The following is an 18,806-nucleotide window of genomic DNA, read 5'->3' as shown; positions in this document are numbered from 1 at the left end:
TATCAACACAACTAGAAATAGCCGTGGAGCGTGCCTAACTCTGCCTAGACGCCTCTTCACAGCCTAAGGACTAACTTCCCCTAAAGAAAGGAAACAAAGCCTCACTTGCCTCAGAGAAATTTCCCCAAAAGGTAGAAGCAGCCCCCCACAAGTATTGACTGTGAGATAAGAGGAAATCACAAACACAGGATGAAATAGGTTTTAGCAAAGAGAGGCCAGTCTAACTAAACAGATTGAGGACAGAAAAGGGATCTTTGCGGTCAACACAAAAAGCTACAAAAACCACGCAGAGTGTGCAAAAAATACCCCCGCACCGACTCACGATGCGGTGGTGCCACTCTGCACCCCCAGAGCTTCCAGCTAGCCAGATAGTTTCATGATAGCAAGCTGGACTAAAACTTAGCAAGAAAAACCATATGTATCAAATGAACAAGCAGGAACTTAGCTTGTGCTGGAGTAGACAGGTCCTCAGAAAGATCCAGGAGAGGTCAGAACCAGTACTAGAACATTGACAGCTGGCATGGAGTAACGATCTGAGTGGAGTTAAATAGAGAATCCAGCCAAGCCCTAAACGAGGGCAGCTGGAGAAGGAATCTCAGAACCAGCAGCTCCACTCACAGCCACCAGAGGGAGTCCACAGACAGAACTCACCGAAGTACCATTCATGACCACAGGAGGGAGCTCAAGAACGGAATTCACAACAGAGATGACACAGGTATATACTATATACAGGAGGAGATGACATACAGGTACATACTATATACAGGAGGAGATGACATACAGGTATATCCTATATACAGGGGAGATGACACATGTATATACTATATACAGGAGAAGATGACACACAGATATATACTATATACAGGAGACGACACACAGGTATATACTATATACAGGAGGAGATGACACACACATATATACTGTATACAGGGGAGATGACACACAGGTATATACTATATACAGGGGAGATGACACGCGTATATACTATATACAGGAGGAGATGGCATACAGATACATACTATATACAGGAGGAGATGACATACAGGTATATACTATATACAGGGGAGATGACACACGTATATACAGGAGGAGATGACACACAGATATATACTATATACAGGAGCAGATGAAACACAGGTATATACAATATACAGGAGCAGATGACACACAGGTACATACTATATACAGGAGGAGATGACACACAGGTATATACTATATACAGGAGCAGATGACACACAGGTATATACTATATACAGGAGGAGATGACACACAGATATATACTATATACAGGAGGAGATGACACACAGGTATATACTATATACAGGAGCAGATGACACACAGGTACATACTATATACAGGAGGAGATGACATACAGGTATATACTATATACAGGAGCAGATGACACACAGGTTGTGAGACTATTCTTACTGAGTGTATTGGGGGACACTCGCTTGGCCGCGATATTCAGCACACGAGCACGGGTTTTTAAAACAAAACAGCCTATTTGGTTTATTAAGGTATCATGAACAGTCTATTTACACACTGTACCAGGACATCGCATCAAGTTTCATACCTGGTCTGCAGCAACTAAACATGCTGGTCCTCTCCTGACCAGTTGCGGTGGGCTACCACACAGTTCATAGAACATAACAAGCACCATCAGTCACTGATACCTTATGGGAGCTCCTGCTCCATCTGCTGACTCCTTGTCAGTCCTCTCTCCTGGGGAAACTGCCTTGCGGGGTTCACCAACTTGCCTGGCCGGCACACATCAGTCCAGAGCCACCGAAGGCCGGTAGCTTCCCCAACACCGATCATCCAGGTCCACAGTCTCTCAGGTGCTCCAAGACTCCACTCACAGGAGCTTCTAACACAGACTGTCCAGGACCATGATCACACTGTGGTCTTCAGAACGTCCATCCCACCTGGGACCATCCACCACAGAGGCATGTGGCCTGTCTGGGTGCTATTCAGGACTTAGTCCAACACCCAGGCCACCAGGTCCAAGCCATGTGCTTTCCAGTAAGCCTCCTCCCAGGTCTTCCAACACAGGCTTCCAGGACCTTGCACTTGGACCTACCAGATCCAAACACTGGAACCACACAGGAACCACACTGAAGACCCATGTGACCCACACACTGGTCACGTTATGTACCTGTAACCACACCCACAGTAATGGATCACATGGGCTGGTCACGTGATCCTGACATCACTGCAGGTCGATCCTCACGGCCTCAATACGACTCCGTGCACATACCGGGGAGACCATGCAGCGCCCCCTACCTGTTACAGGGGTCACTGCATCACATATCCCCCCCCCTCTGTTCAAACTTGTGGGGTTGAACACCTGTCATACACGTGGGGTCACGGGATATGTCACGCACGTTACCTTGCCCTACCTGTCGAGAACCGTCTCAGTCGGTTTTGAGCATCACACACAACCATCCAGTTGTTGAGTTTAACCCGCCCCCAGCGGTCAACATGTAGGCCTTGAGCTTTGACCTTTAAGTCACAGTCTGTCTGTGTCACCAAACCTTTAGTCCAGTTTGTCTCTTTACTCGACCTTTCTCTCCAGGGTCGCCACCTTATGTTCTGCAGCTGTTTATTGACCTGCCGTCTGTACAGTCTTAGCTGCTCTATTTCTCTCAGGTATGCCATGCGATACCTCAGGAGCATCCGGATATTCCCTAGACTCTCCTTGGACCCGACAACCAGGAATGACACCATCCCATCTTCACCCACCTGGGCCTCGTCTTCAGCCGGAATCCTCAGTCTCTCCACACCGGACATATCAACCATCTCCTGCATCACTTTCCCAAATCTGCCAATGAGCTTCGCTACCAGAGCTCTGGGCACTTGGACTGTGTCCTCTACCAAGCCCAGATGACTTTGAGCTTTCCTGGCTTGCTCCAAACATCGAGTGGCTTCATTATTCCTCAACAGGATCATCTGTTTCGTGCGGAGGCACTGTAGGTGCATGTCCCTCAGGACAGCCACCCTCTTCACTGTGACTTCCTTAGTAGACAGTATCACCAACTGTTTCGTCTCCAGTGCCCAGTGCACACTACACGCTTCTACTGCCTTTTTAAAGGCCTCATGCACACCCTCACGGGTACATGCATCTTGCGCCTCTACGGGTACATCTACCACGCACTTGAAGAGCGGAGTCTCACTTTCTTCAGGAACGGACGGCTCCTGCTTTGCCATGGACCTTTCCATCAAGACACCTGTCACAACCGGGTGACTATCTTGTTCTGCTTTTAGCGCCAACTCCTCTTCAGCTTTACCCTCTTCCAGACCCCGGGTCAAGATGGGCATTAGCAGCTTCACCTCGTTACCACTCTGGTACTGGCACGAGAAGTCTGCGACCACCACCTCTTTCTCTTGTAGAGGGCCTTTTAGTGCTTCTCTAAGCACCCCAATGTCTTCCTTTAGGGTCTGATACACACTTTGCCACGTGAACAGGTGACCTCTGAGCTCAGAGACTTCCTTCTCCAGCTCATCCACCCTGTGCTCAGCTGCTTGTCTCAGGACCCTTTCTCGTTCAACATGGTCTTTCACCGTCTCTTTAATCAATTCTATCTCGCTTTTCCCATCCTCTGGATTGGTGGAACATCCATCACTTGAGGAGGTATTTACTTCAGGCACCACTTCCTTGGTGGCCTCCTCCACTTCTGCACCCTCAGCCTCTGCACTGTCAGGGTCGGCCCTCTCTTGGGTCTCAGCGGTGACATCATTAGGTTCGTCCCTTTTCCCTGGGACTTCAGAGTACTTCATACACCCCAGGTCCTCAGCATCTTCCGTCAATTCTTCACACGGAACAACTGGTTCAGTCCCTTTGCCTCTTTTACGTCTCCGGCGACGGGAGGAAGACTTGCCATTTGTATCTGAGTCAACCTTATTGCACTCTTTCCCACTGGCATCACCGTCTGAATGGGAGTCACCACCAACCGTCACCACAGGTCCTGGACCCCGTCCTCCACCTGTCACCACAGGTCCTGGACCCCGTCCTCCACCCGTCACCACAGGTCCTGGACCCCATCCTCCACCTGTCACCATGGCACATGCGCTTGTTACTGGCCATGACTTGTCACAGTCACCCCCAGAATTTGTGTCACACCCCACAGTATGATGACCCCGCAAGTCACTCTCTGTCTGGGTGTCAGCTCCACTTGTTTTATCCACCAGACCACTACCAGTCGTATTGTGGCACACTTCAGGTGGCGTCAGGTCAGTTAGTTGGACAGTCACACCTTTACCTCTGGTCAGGCCTACCTTAGGACTGTCAACTCTAAGGGGCGCCTTCTCAACATTACTATCTGACATCCACATTATATCCACAAACACTTCAGCCTTTTCCCACAGTGCTTCCAAATCTTGTCCTATTACCATAGGATACGGCAAGATCGGGACTACAGCCACCTCATGGTATGTGGAAATGTCCGCTGCGACAATGTAGATAGTGGCTACCTGAAGATATTTAGTGTCCCCAGGTGACACAGAATTTCCTGGAAGGGTTCTCAGCAAAGACGCTTCTCTCCCCGGGTCTATCAACCCCCACACACACTTTCCATCCAGCCAAAAAGGACACAGTCGTGACACCTCACTGATTGCCGCCCCTTTTTTGGCTCCGCCCCCTTTTTGGGCAAGTGCTCCGCTTTTTGACACCACCCCGGTTCGGGATTCAGCCCCCCTTCGGGATTCCACCCCTTTTTGGGCCATTACCCCTATTCGGGTTACCGCCCCTTTCTGGGACTCTGCCCCCTTTTGGGCAAGCATCTCCATTTGGGGTCCCCGCTCACTATTAGGGATACTCCCCTCCCTGGGATACACCCCGTGGACTTCCCCACGGCACTCAGGCCCCAGTTCGCACAGTACACCCCTTTGTCTCTGGTCTTGTACTGGCCCTTTAAGAGTCAGCACAACTTGGCAGAAAAAGGGGGAGAAAAAAAAATAAATTTTTTTTTTTTTTTTCCTTTTATACGTCACTTCACCAGCTCCTGCTGGTACTGCCACAGCTCCCGCTGCAGACACATACAACCGGCACCTCCGGCTGCCAACCACAAGCCACTGCAGCTCCGTCTGCTGTGGAACCTCTTGCTGCCACTGCAGCCACGCTCCACAAGGTTCTACCGCCGGCTTCGTGGACCTACCAGTCCACAGGACGCCGCTTGTCCCCTTCGTAACCCCGCCGAGTTACAGCCAGACGCTTGTCAGCTTCGTAACCCCGCCGAGTTACAGCCAGACGCTTGTCAGCTTCGTAACCCCGCCGAGTTACAGCCAGACGCAATCTTTGTGGCCCCGCCGAGCCACAGCAATCAACTCCACGTGTGCGTGCTGGATCGTTGCCCACTTCGAGCACCAAATGTAAGACTATTCTTACTGAGTGTATTGGGGGACACTCGCTTGGCCGCGATATTCAGCACACGAGCACGGGTTTTTAAAACAAAACAGTCTATTTGGTTTATTAAGGTATCATAAACCACATCATGAACAGTCCATTTACACACTGTACCAGGACATCACATCAAGTTTCATACCTGGTCTGCAGCAAGTAAACATGCTGGTCCTCTCCTGACCAGTTGCGGTGGGCTACCACACAGTTCATAGAACATAACAAGCACCATCAGTCACTGATACCTTATGGGAGCTCCTGCTCCATCTGCTGACTCCTTGTCAGTCCTCTCTCCTGGGGAAACTGCCTTACGGGGTTCACCAACTTGCCTGGCCGGCACACATCAGTCCAGAGCCACCGAAGGCCGGTAGCTTCCCCAACACCGATCATCCAGGTCCACAGTCTCTCAGGTGCTCCAAGAAGACTCCACTCACAGGAGCTTCTAACACAGACTGTCCAGGACCATGATCACACTGTGGTCTTCAGAACGTCCATCCCACCTGGGACCGTCCACCACAGAGGCATGTGGCCTGTCTGGGTGCTATTCAGGACTTAGTCCAACACCCAGGCCACCAGGTCCAAGCCATGTGCTTTCCAGGAAGCCTCCTCCCAGGTCTTCCCACACAGGCTTCCAGGACCTTGCACTTGGACCTACCAGATCCAAACACTGGAACCACACAGAAGACCCATGTGACCCACACCCTGGTCACGTTATGTACCTGTAACCACACCCACAGTAATGGATCACATGGGCTGGTCACGTGATCCTGACATCACTGCAGGTCGATCCTCACGGCCTCAATACGACTCCGTGCACATACCGGGGAGACCATGCAGCGCCCCCTACCTGTTACAGGGGTCACTGCATCACAAGGTGTATACTATATACAGGAGGAGATGACTTACAGGTATATACTATATACAGGAGGAGATGACACACGTATATACTATATACAGGAGGTGATGACATACAGGTATATACTATATAAAAGAGGAGATGACACATAGGTTTATAGAGGAGGAGATGACATACAGCAGGTATTTACTGGGGAGATGACATACAGGTACATACTATATACAGGAGATAACATACAGGTGTATACTATATATAAGGGAGATGACAAACATGTATATACTGAGGGGAAAATGAGAGGTGTGAGGTGAAAATGAGTGTGAGGTGTAAATGAAAAAGGTGTGAGTGCAAAATGAGAGGAGTGAGGGAAAATAGTGGAGTGATCGGAAAATGACAGATGTGAGGTCGAAATGACAAGTGTTAGGGGGAAATGAGAGGAGTGAGGGGGAAAATAAGAGGCGTGAGGGGGAAAATGAGAGGTGTAAGGGAGAAAATGAGAGATGTGAGGGGGAAAATGAGAGGCATGATGGGAAAATAAGAGAAGTGAGGTGCTATAACTAACCACAGATATTTACTATGCCCAGGCAACGCCGGGCTCTTCAGCTAGTACAAAATAAAGGATTAAGTATGTACTGTTAGAGAATATGCGCCTACTTCCTAAAAGGAAACAGAAGATAGGTGCAGAGAAAAGAACATAAACAGCAAAGAGATAAATCCTAGCTGATGTTTCACTGACTGGCTTAAACTACAGCAGCATGGCTGGACATCCAAATGAGACTATCACCAGCATGGAATACCAGCAGGAGGAAAGTATGTAAAGCCGCACCTGAAAGTTGATAGTACAGACGATTGATTAAATGATGACTCCTGTTACCCTACAAAGACTGAAGCAAGGATAACAGAAGCTAAACACCCGGAGAAAAGGTGTATCTTCTGTGACTCGGTGGAAAGAGAAGCCGGCAACAAAGCACAGACTCAAGGGTTTAAACCCAGACGCATGACAAATGTGTCATATCCTTATTGCCACTGTGGGCTGGGGAAAAAAGTTGGGTAGCTCAAGAAGACACCTGAAAAAGGCTGGGTACAGCCGAGAGGAGTTGTGTTTTTAATATATTTTTAATTACAGCATACTGTTAGTTTGTATATACAACGAAAAAGCATTTGTGTAAAAAGTGATGTAAAACAGTATTGTGTCTGACTTTGGGTTGTATTTATTACTGACTGATGTTGAAAGGTTAAAGGCGAAAAATCATAGGATCTTGGCCCAGAAAAGAATGCCACAAAATCCACTTGTAAAGGGTGTAAAATCATCAAGATGAAAGTCATTTCCTGCCTGAATTTGGAGGTACACTCGTCTAATACTATTCGTATTAATATTATTGTGTCCTCCCAATAACATCATGGGTAGCCTCAGCCTGAGTTTTGTTGATCCTTGTAGCATCATATTGCCTAAATGTTATGAACTAGATTTGCAGAAAGGATAATTTTGTGTCATTATCCAGTTTGTTGTGGACATTGTGACCGGCATTATTCTGCGGATTGTTGTATTTTTAGCTGTGTCTTAATTAATATGCCGCTATATACTCCTCGATAAGTGTAATTAAGATGATTTGTAATGTTCTCCCAAACAACAAATTGTTTCCATCCACCTTGCATCTGAGAGTCCATGTTCCATTGAAAATATTTGTTTTCTCATAGTACATTTTTCTGTACATAAAATAAAATGAAAACCTAGCTCATTACTACTCTTACCTGTCTTATAGAACACATTCCTGGAAATCAGAAAGAATGATCAGTAAAGGCCTGATGTCAACCAATGGACAATTGTTGAGCGCTTCTCTGTTCTGTAGGAACATAATAAATAATTACTGGAGTTAGCATTTTCTAACAACTTGACATTGAAGAAATAAAATAAATAGTTTCAAGTGTACCTATCATTTAGCTTCTAAGTAGGTTTCTCTGTAGAGTCAATAAAATGAATCTGTAAACATAATTTGCTGCTCTATTCAAGGCTAATAGCAGCTATCAAAGAATACAATGAATATATAGGTATGAGTCTTCATATAAGCCTCCTTACCATGTCATGTCATTCTCCATAAACAGAAACGTTCTCCCTTAGACCCCAGTCCGAGGCCTCTCATACAGCCAAATCAAATCTCAAACTTTGCACTGAGGAAGGACAACACCCCAAAACACGTGTCTGGAAATTGAGATTCTGGTTTGGCTTTTATCTAAAGTCATGTGACAAGGCTCGTTAAGGGTCGATATTGATTTCTAGGATTTCTACTTCCAATAGGTGGCGCTAGAGTTCAAGTCATCTTCTTATCTGAAGAGATAGTTTGTGTATTTCCAATATTTGTAATAGTAGCATTCTTTCTATGTAGATATATGGCTATCCATCAAATGCTGCTGACTGGGAAAAAGATGGTAGAGGCGCAGAGATTAATCCTCCAGTGAATACAGTGCGATCATAACTATGAGTCCACTGTAATCTCATTGCTGCTATTGACCAAACAGTGCTGAATCAATCTCCATATTATCTCGCCTTAAACAGGGTAGAGTAGTATTTTTTAAAGGGAATTTAGCATCAGATTTGAAAGCTCTAAATAGGTCCAGAGGAATTAAAGGGTAACTGCACTTTCAATTAACTCTTCAGAATAAGCTGTCGTTTCATGTGTATATAAGGAATAGCAAAATTTCATTACACACTTGTGTCCAGCCTTTTCACCAGTTTCTGTCTTGATCCTCCATTTATTAATTTGCATTGGAGTCTGACCTGGTGGGAAGAGAATAGCAGCTATGATGTCTTCTATACAGAGAGATTGGTTCCTCATCTTCATTCCTTAGTTAGCACGAAGAAGCATGGAGTATATTTTGTAGCCAGGGCTGATTCTACTTTTCCTTCTACCTGAGCGAGAATTGAAATGACACCCCTAGCAACAGTCCAATATAGACTTGCAGTGAATCAGTGCAATCCCTTCATTGTTTTTTTTTTTCATTTCTTTTTACAGTATTCATTCTTTTTTATTTATTCCCATAGAGGACTTGAACCTGTGATTGTCTGATAGATTATACTGTATACAGCAATGCCACATTATTGCAGTGTATAGAACAAACACTTTATCCTATGAATGCCTCACCAGAACTATCATCAGTACATGAATACAGCACAATAATCACCGTCAGTAAATACAACCATAGACCCACCATCAGTACATGAATACAGCACCAGAACCACCATCAATACATGAATACAGCACCAGAAACATCAGTCCGTGAATGTATCATGAGAACCATAATCACTACATAAATACAACACCAGGACCACTATCAGTATATGAATACAGAATTAATTTTAGCACAGCGCACAATTGCAATGTTAAGTCAGCCCACACCATATATACTTGTATCTCACAAAATTACAGCTCCTAGTATGTCCTTAAAGCGGTGGTCTGAGACTAAAATTTATTTTAATTGTAAATGTCTATTTAATGTCATAATCTAATCTATTTTCTAATATACTTGAATTCAAAAGTCATTATTGTTCCCTCACTACGTTACCTGATAGCTTTTTTCTATTTACCATTTCCTGTGTGATAACGCTTCCCAACTCAAACAAGTAGTCATCAGGTGGCAGAGCCTGTGGTCACTGCCACAGTATCTTCCCCCACATTGAAGCGATGCATCATCAGTGATGTCCATTTCATGGACTGGCCTCTACTGAACATGCGTCAGTTGTCAATGCTCAGTGGGATTTTGTCACTGTGGAATATGGTGGCTCTGATCAGAAGTGACAAACCAGCAAGAGCATGCGCTGTCAGTGCACATTGTAAGGGGAGAATGAGCAAGCAGAGACCAGCCCCATCCCAGCAAGTAGAGAAAGAAGGAACATCTGATAAGATGTAGTGCAAAGTTTTATTTTTACATTCCATTGACCCAATGATTTATGCAAATATTGTTGAACGTGCAGTTCCTTTATAAATGTAATCATACCTATGCTGCCGAAAAACCTGCAAGAGTAACCGAAAAAACAAAGTTATCACACATTATAGGCTCATTAGTTGACAAGTGTCTACTTCACTTCTGTTATTGAATAGGGATGTTTTACCTGTCACTAGGACTACTTTGGATGCCCAAGTTACAGGGTACAGAAGGAAAATAAAAATAGCACACCACTTATCCTAAGGATAGTTAATTAATATCTAATGGGTTGGGGTCCTACTCCTAGCACCCCATCGTTCAGCTGTTTTCTTGATTAGTAGCTGAAGTGTATTAATTGACCTCGGCCAGTACACATTGGATGGAAATGCACAGTACAGCTCTGTTAAGTGTTTAGATCTAACCAGAGCTGATCAATAGGGTGTCTGGGGGTCTGACCCCCACCAATCTGATAATGGTGACCTCTCCCAAGCATAGGTCATCAATATATGAGTGGAGAACAGCTTTAAATTCTCTATGTGGCGCATTCTGATCCAATTTAATAAACAAAGCTGTCAAGTGAGCTACAGAAAATAGGAAATATTAATATCCTGTGTCTCCTCTAGTGGACACTGATAAAACTGCAATTATTTTACTTTTTTTTTTTTTTTCTAGGTGGATGGCTTATAGATTTAAAAAAAATCAATTCATGTTACTAATCGGAACCGGATTGAAATAATCTGTCTTTCCATTTAAATGTGTCACTGAAACTTTTCTTCATATTCTTTTTTTAATAGATTGCCTTGTATATATGGCAGAAAGTTGATGCCTTGGAACTTACACCAGTGCCTGAGCTCTGCACAGAAGAACCTAAATCTCCCAAAGCAGCACAATGTGCCACCACTTTCTCCAACACCCTACCAGTCTGTGTAAGTGTACATTTGTAGTTTTTTTGACTTGGGTGTTTGGGACCATAAATTTACAACATGTAGTTTCTTTAAACCCACTGTATTGTAATTGTGAATGTTTATAACCGCTACTATGCACTTACACCTTACCTGGACCTTACTGTTATGTAGTGTATAGGGCTAGCAGCACCTTATCATGGCAAGGTTATATGGAAATGACATCTGTCACTGCATTTAGAGGTTTTTCCCTATAACTGGAACCCCCTTGCATGCCCAAGTTACAGCGGAAAACAGTAGAGTTGAGCTAATTGATTTTCAAGACCTTGGTCCAGCCGCCACGTGGCTGGTCCTTAGCTGCTGAACTACAGCCCCAATCCTACATGACAACATCTGATTAGTAAACCCCGAATAGTTTGATTGTTGCAGCTTGACCCATGCATGACGTCACACCAGGCCTACTAATCAGAAGAGGTACCGGTGAAGCAGGTAAGTTTAAGGCCATTCGTAGCACTTTAGTCAGGCAGTTAATTATCATCAATGTGGTTGCTGGACCAGAGTCCTGCATTTTGTTTTGGCTCAACTCAAAAGAGAGAAAAATAAACACTTCGACGACACCAGACACCATGGGTGCACAAAGACTTAAATTCAGTCCTGTAGAACAACAAATGGCGGTTTGTAGAAGGAGCGCTAGCGGCCGTCCCAATGAGGAGGAAATAAGTGCGCAGCTCCAGCCGGACACCCCACAACGGGGGAGAAAGACTTGCAACAGGAACAGAATAGCCGGTCTCAGGAGCGCAGAAGGAGAACACAGACACCAGTTAGGGTAAAACCACAACGCGTTTCAACGGCGTGCGCCGTCTTCTTCAGGTGGATATTTCCATTTAAATTCAGTCCTGGCATTTGTATGCACACTGGCCCATGTTCACCCACCTTCCCCCTTCCTAAGATGAGGAGTCTCTGTTACAAAGATGATACTGCCTTATGTTACAAGACATCAAAATTTACCACAATACCAATATTGTGTGTAAGTTCTGTATGTGTGTGTGTGTGTGTGTATGTGTATATATATATATATATACATATACCGTATATATATATTGTATATAATACGGCCATTCCCTGCAGACCATACTTATCTTGAGTTTCTCACTGACCGTAGTTGTTAACTTCCCTTTTTCCTTTCCAATAAAATGACCCGGCAGTTTACAATTATCATGATATTAATCTTGAATAATTATTTTTGTTATAGTAATTGAAAAAAAAATGTATTTCAGAACTTTGAAAGAGAAATGTATTTTACTGTATTGTATATTAGGTTTGTGTCACCATTTTCTGAGACCGGTAACTTTATATTTCCATCAATGAAGTTGGTTAAGGACTGGTTATATTGCATCGCACAAGCTAATGTTTTTTTAAACCATTTTTTGGGATATATAGGATGTTTTATTGCTTTTTTTAGGGAGATACTGAAACAAAAAAATAGCAATTTCAGCATTTTGATTTTTTTAAAAAATTTTAACCATATAATTCATTTTACAGTTTGTTATATTGGACTTTAACATATGCACCAATACCAAAGATGTTTCATTTTTTTATTTCTTTATTTTTTTAAATGGGAAAAGGGGGGCAAGATTCACATTTTTTTTTAACTATTTTTTTTACTGTACTTATTTTTTTTTTACTTCCATTAGCGAACCAGAACCTGCTATGATTTGATTGCTTCCTCTAATTACTTTTTTGTATAATGACCATATAGTGAAAATTATATTCTTCTATGAAGTCCAGCATTGGAGGACCAAGATGGATTCCAGCTGCTTTAACCACCAGTGTGTGTTTGTATGGAGGGAGGAACGAAAGAAGGCAGTGCACTCATAACCAGTTTTTTTAATGCCGCTATCAGAAGTTTGTAGTGATATTTAAATGGCAGCGGAGGACATGCATTCAGGGAGCCCACTTGTGTGGAGAATGCTATTATATAGCATAGTAAGCAAACAAGTTAGTTATAGACCATCCCAAATGATGATAAATACACAATATGGAAAAAAAATCAAAAATCAAATGGTGCCCATTCCACAGCTCATGGCGGCTTCCTCAATTGCCCCTAACTTCTGCCTAATGATGATTTTCTCTTGTTACCGATTTCTTTTATCTTTTTTTTTTTTTTTATCCACTTTGATTAAATGACTCAAGTGTTACATTGTGTTTTCTAACATCTGCCTTTCCCAATCAATTACCAAAGCCTACACAACAAACTCATAGCATCCCGAGGAGTACGGTAATTATCCTCCAACTAAAGTTCCTGTTGATCAGCATATAACACGCTATTACGCTACTTCTCTGCACAATAAATGCTTTCTCTCCCCTCTTAGATCACTCATTATGTAGTAAACATTAGTTCAATATTTTTTGCCACTGGAGGCCTCTTTTATCGACTGTGGGAGTGATCAACTATTTGTGGAAGAGGTGATAACTTGCTTAAACCAGAACAACCCTTTAATTAGGACATGAAGGGCCATAGATTTGTAATGGTATTGTGGACAACCTGTAACCTTAAAATGTCCCCTTCTTACTGGGTGCCGTGCGTATGAAAAATATGCCAACATACACTTTGTGGGCAAAAGTATGGAAGCATCTTCATATTACACCTACTGGAGCCTTTATGACATCCAATTCTAAAGCCATAGAAAATAATATGGCGTTGATTCCCCCTTTGCAGCTATGACAGCTTCCACTCCTCTGGGAAGAAATGATTTTGGTGTCTTTGGGAGTCTTTGCCAGTGTCTTTTTGTTGTCCAGATGAACATTTCTGAGGTCAGACACTGATGTTGGAGTAGAGTGCCTGGTTCCCAATCTCCATTCTAGGTCATCCCAAAGTTGTTTGATGAGTTTGAGTTCAGGGCACTGTGCGGCAAGTCAAGATCTTTCCCACTCAACTCCCCAAACTATGCCTGTATGGAACTTGCTTTGTGCAATGGGTCACAGTAATGATGGAACTTTTTACAGATGTAAAAAGTTTGCATCAAGAATTTGTTGACATTATATTGAATCCATTCTTCCCTCTACCCAAGAAATGTGCCCAATTTCTCGTTTTATAACTTTTAAAATGGGAAAAAATACTTTTTTTTTGCCTAAAATACAAAGGAAATGTGTCATCTGTAACTTTAGGCCTTTTAGAGATGATTTTATCTTCATCTTGCTTAACTATTCACAATAACTGTAATTTTGACCAAGGGTGCTCAAAGTTTTATATGCCACTGTATAAGATAGATTTGGGGCCTTCTCGGGATTAGCCATAAATTGGTCAAAGTCTGCGCTGCTTTCCTTGGACGATAAAGATATCTCAGGACTAAGTAGTTCTTTCATGCTCCCAGTAGTCTCAAAATTTAAATATCTCAGCATATATATTACAAGAGAGACAAAAGATTATATCCCTCTAAATCTGAGTGAATTGGTAATTTGGTCAAGAAATAAAGTTGAAGCATGGGGGAAATTACCTATCTCGGCCTTGGATAGGACAAGTCTGATCAAAATGTGCCATTTGGATTCCCCAATATTGGTTTAAGAAGATGCATAACATTTTTAGGGACTTAGTTTGCTAGAAGGGTATTCCCAGGATAAAGTTGGAGAAGCTACAGCTGCTCAAAATTATGGGTTGTTTGACCTTGCCACATACTTGGGTTTATTTTCTAGCCTCTGAATTTCATCATTTTATAGAATGGGCTTTGGAGGGGGTGCAGGCGCCCCAGTGCTAACATTTCCTGGGGGAGTGAGGTAATTTAGTAGAACTACTAGAGTCATGCAGGCTTAGGTCCAAGCCTGGGATGCTTCCCGACTTAAAATCTTGTCCATCTGGTGGATATTTAAGAAATGGTTGGGAATGGGAGAATATTCCACATACCCTCCTATCTGGAATAACCCCTGTTCAAGGGAATTGCAACATTAGCAAGGTTTGGGGGAATTGAAAGGGAGAGGATGGAGATGCTTACATCAACTTTATAAGGAGGGTTATTTTTGCACATTTGAGCATTTAAACAGCCTTTTCATTTGTGTAACTCTGACTTCAAGTATCTACAATTACGGCATACAATTATAACCCATCAGTCTGTCTTTGATCTACCCATCTCCTTGAATAGCTAAAGCCTTTATATCCCACATGTATAATTCCAGAGAAAGTATCTATAAACACAGCCCAAAAAGATCCCAAATATTTCTTATACACTGAGTATATAGAACTCCAAAAGTGCTATACAGGACGGGCTCTAGGACAGGTGATTTTTGCTCAAATTGTAGGGAAGATGATGCAGACAACAGGGTTCATATGTTCACACCCTGCTCCCACCTGGTTGGGCTATCGGGGGAGGTCAGTAGATTGGTTCTCAAGGTCTTTAAAATTCACATATCTCTTAGCCCTAAAGAGTGTGTGTTGGGCTATGTGGGAGACATTGGAAATCCAACCCCTCTACAGCTAGCTATAGCCAATATACTGTATCAAACCAGAAAGACCATAGCTAGACACTGGCTGGCAAAAACTGCTCCATCAGTGGGAGAGGTTGTGAGCTGCTTAAATACCACCATTCCGATGGAAAAAAAAGATATACATGGGTGCTTTTGCAAAATTTGGTAAACAGTGGGGGGTACGGATTAGAAGTGTAGCAGTGGTGTCAAAAATACTTGCAAGAGCTGTGATATTTAACTTCTTTAAAAGCAACCTAACATTTCAGATATGAAACACCTTACGGTATGGTTTCCATGTTTGAATTGTTATTTAGATATTTTACCCAATATAATATTAAAATGTGAGTTCAGATAGGTGAGAGGGAAGATTGGACATTGTAATCTTGCCATACATAATGATTGATACAAAATTGTACTCAATTCCTTGGGATTGTATAGTATGATTATTTTTATCAACCATTTTGTAAGAAGTAAAAATTTGATTAACCCCTTTACCCCAAAGGGTAGTTTGCACGTTAATGACAGGGCCAATTTTTACAATTCTTACCACTGTCCCTTTATGAGGTTATAACTCTGGAACGCTTCAATGGATCCCGGTGATTCTGACATTGTTTTCTCATGACATATTGTACTTCATGTTAGTGGTAAAATTTCCTTGACATTACTTGAGTTTATTTGTGAAAAAACAGAAATTTGGCAAAAATGTTGCAATTTTCCAACTTTGAATTTTCATGCTCTTAAATCACAGAGATATGGCACACAAAATACTTGATAAGTAACATTTCCCACATGTCTACTTTACATCAGCACAATATTGGAACCAACATTTTTTTGTTAGGGAATTATAAGGGTTAAAAGTTGACCAGCAATTTCTCATTTTTACAACACCATTTTTTTTAGGGACCACATCACATTTGAAGTCACTTTGAGGGGTTTATATGATAGAAAATACCCAAGTGTGACACCATTCTAAAAACTGCACCCCTCAAGGTGCTCAAAACCACATTCAAGAAGTTTATTAACCCTTCAGGTGTTTCACAGGAATTTTTGGAATATTTAAAAAAATAATGAAGATTTAACTTTTTTTCACTAAAAATTTACTTCTGATCCAATTTGTTTTATTTTACCAAGGGTAAGAGGAGAAATTGGACCCCAAAAGTTGTTGTACAATTTGTCCTGAGTACGCCAATACCCCATGTGTGGGGGTAAACCATTGTTTGGGCTCAAGGCAGAGCTCGGAAGGGAAGGAGCGCCATTTGACTTTTCAATGCAAAATTGGCTAGAATTGAGATAGGGCGCCATGTCGCATTTGGAGAGCCCCTGATGTGCCTTAAAAACGGAAACCCCCCAAAAGTGACACCATTTTGGAAAGTAGACCCCCCCAAAGAACTTATCTAGATGTTTGGTGAGCACTTTAAACCCCCAAGTGCTTCACAGAATTTATAATGTATAGCCGTGAAAATTAAAAATCCTTTTTTTCCCACAAAAATGATTTTTTAGCCCCCAATTTTGTATTTTCTCAAGGGTATCAGGAGAAATTGGACCCCAAAACTTGTTTTCCAATTTGTCCTGAGTACACTGATACCTCATATTTGGGAGAAAACTACTGTTTGGGCGCATGGCAGAGCTCGGAAGGGGTGGAAGTGGTACGCTGATACCCCATATGTGGGGGTAAACCACTGTTTGGGTGCACAGCAGAGCTCGGAAGGGAAGGAGCATCGTTTTACTTTTTCAATGCAGAATTGTATGGATTAAGATTGGACGTCATGTTGCGTTTGCAGAGCCCCTGGTGTGCCTAAACAGTGGAAACCTCCCAATTCTAGCTCCAACCCTAACCCCAACACACCCCTAAGCCTAATCCCAACCCCAACACACCCCTAACCCTAATTCCAACCCTAACCACACTCCAGAACACACCCCTAACCATAATCCCTAACCCCAACACACCTCTAACCCCAATCCTAACCATACCCCTAACCTGACACACCCCTAATCCAACCATTAACGTAATCCCAACTCTAGCCCCGACCCTAACTTTAGCCCCAACCCTAACTTTAGCCCCAACCCTAACCCTAACTTTAGCCCCAACCCTATCCTTAACTTTAGCCCCAACCCTAACGTTAGCCCCAACCCTAACCCTAATGGGAAAATGGAAATAAATGCATCTTTTTATTTTATTATTTTTCCCTAACTAAGGCAGTAATAATGGGGGGTTTGATTTACTATTTATAGCGGGTTTTTATGTTTGGCAGCTCTCACACACTAAAAGATGCTTTTTATTGCAAAAAATATTTTTTGCAGTACCACATTCTGAGAGCTATATTTTTTCCATATTTTTGTCCACAGAGTCATGTGAGGTCTTGTTTTTTGCGGGACCAGTTGATGTTTTTATTGGTATCATTTTCAGGCACATTACATTTTTTGATCGCTTTTTATTCTGATTTTTGTTAGGCAGAATGAACAAAAACCAGCAATTTGTGAATTTCTTTTGAGGGGGGGCGTTTATACCGTTCCGCGTTTGGTAAAATTGATAAAGCAGTTTTATTCTTTGGGTCTGTACGATTACAGCGATACCTCATTTATATCATATTTTTATGTTTTGGCGCTTTTATACAATGAAAACTATTTTATAGAAAAAATAATTATTTTTGCATCGCTTTATTCTGAGGACTATAACTTTTTTTATTTTTTCGCTGATGATGCTGTATTGACGGCTCATTTTTTACGAAACAAGATGACATTTTTGGCGGTACAATGTTTATTTATATCCGTCTGTTTGCGTGTTATTCCACTTTTTGTTCATCAGTATGATGATACAGCATTGTTTTTGCCTAGTTTTCTTTTTTTTTTTTTACGGTGTTCATGAAGGGGTTAACTAGTGGGACAGTTTTACAGGTCGGGTTGTTACGGACGCAGCGATACTAAATATGTGTACTTTTACTGTTTCTTTTTATATTATTTACTTTAATTGTATTTATTAGAACAATATTTATTTATTTATTTAAGTTTTTTTTTTTACTTTACACATGTAAATATTTTTTTTTACTTTGTCCCAGTGTGGAACATCATGGTAAAGTGTCAGATCGCTGATCTGACACTCTACAATGCACTGTGTCAGATCAGTGATCTGACAGGCACTGCAGGAGGCTTGCCGGCGCCTGCTCTGAGCAGGCGCTTGCAAACCACCTCCCTGCAGGACCCGGAATGAGTCCCGCGGCCATCTTGGATCCGGGGCCTGCAAGGAGGAGGACGGAGGAGATGCTCGAAGCAACACGAT

The 18,806-nt window shown here is 42.6% G+C and overlaps 1 protein-coding gene across 1 annotated transcript in view; it reads left to right on the top strand.

Moving 5' to 3' along the window:
* The window catches only part of B3GLCT (beta 3-glucosyltransferase), a 530,741-nt gene that overhangs the window by 449,197 nt on the left and 62,738 nt on the right, over positions 1-18,806 (top strand). The window contains exon 9 of the mRNA XM_077298263.1: positions 10,964-11,095. Coding sequence (XP_077154378.1) covers positions 10,964-11,095 — 132 coding nt within the window. The remainder of the gene's footprint in view (positions 1-10,963; positions 11,096-18,806) is intronic.

Source organism: Ranitomeya variabilis, chromosome 3, assembly GCF_051348905.1.
Source record: "Ranitomeya variabilis isolate aRanVar5 chromosome 3, aRanVar5.hap1, whole genome shotgun sequence".
In the NCBI taxonomy this organism is placed as follows: domain Eukaryota; kingdom Metazoa; phylum Chordata; class Amphibia; order Anura; family Dendrobatidae; genus Ranitomeya; species Ranitomeya variabilis.
The sequence above is the reverse complement of the archived record's forward strand: the minus strand, read 5'-3'. Positions and strand labels throughout refer to the sequence as shown.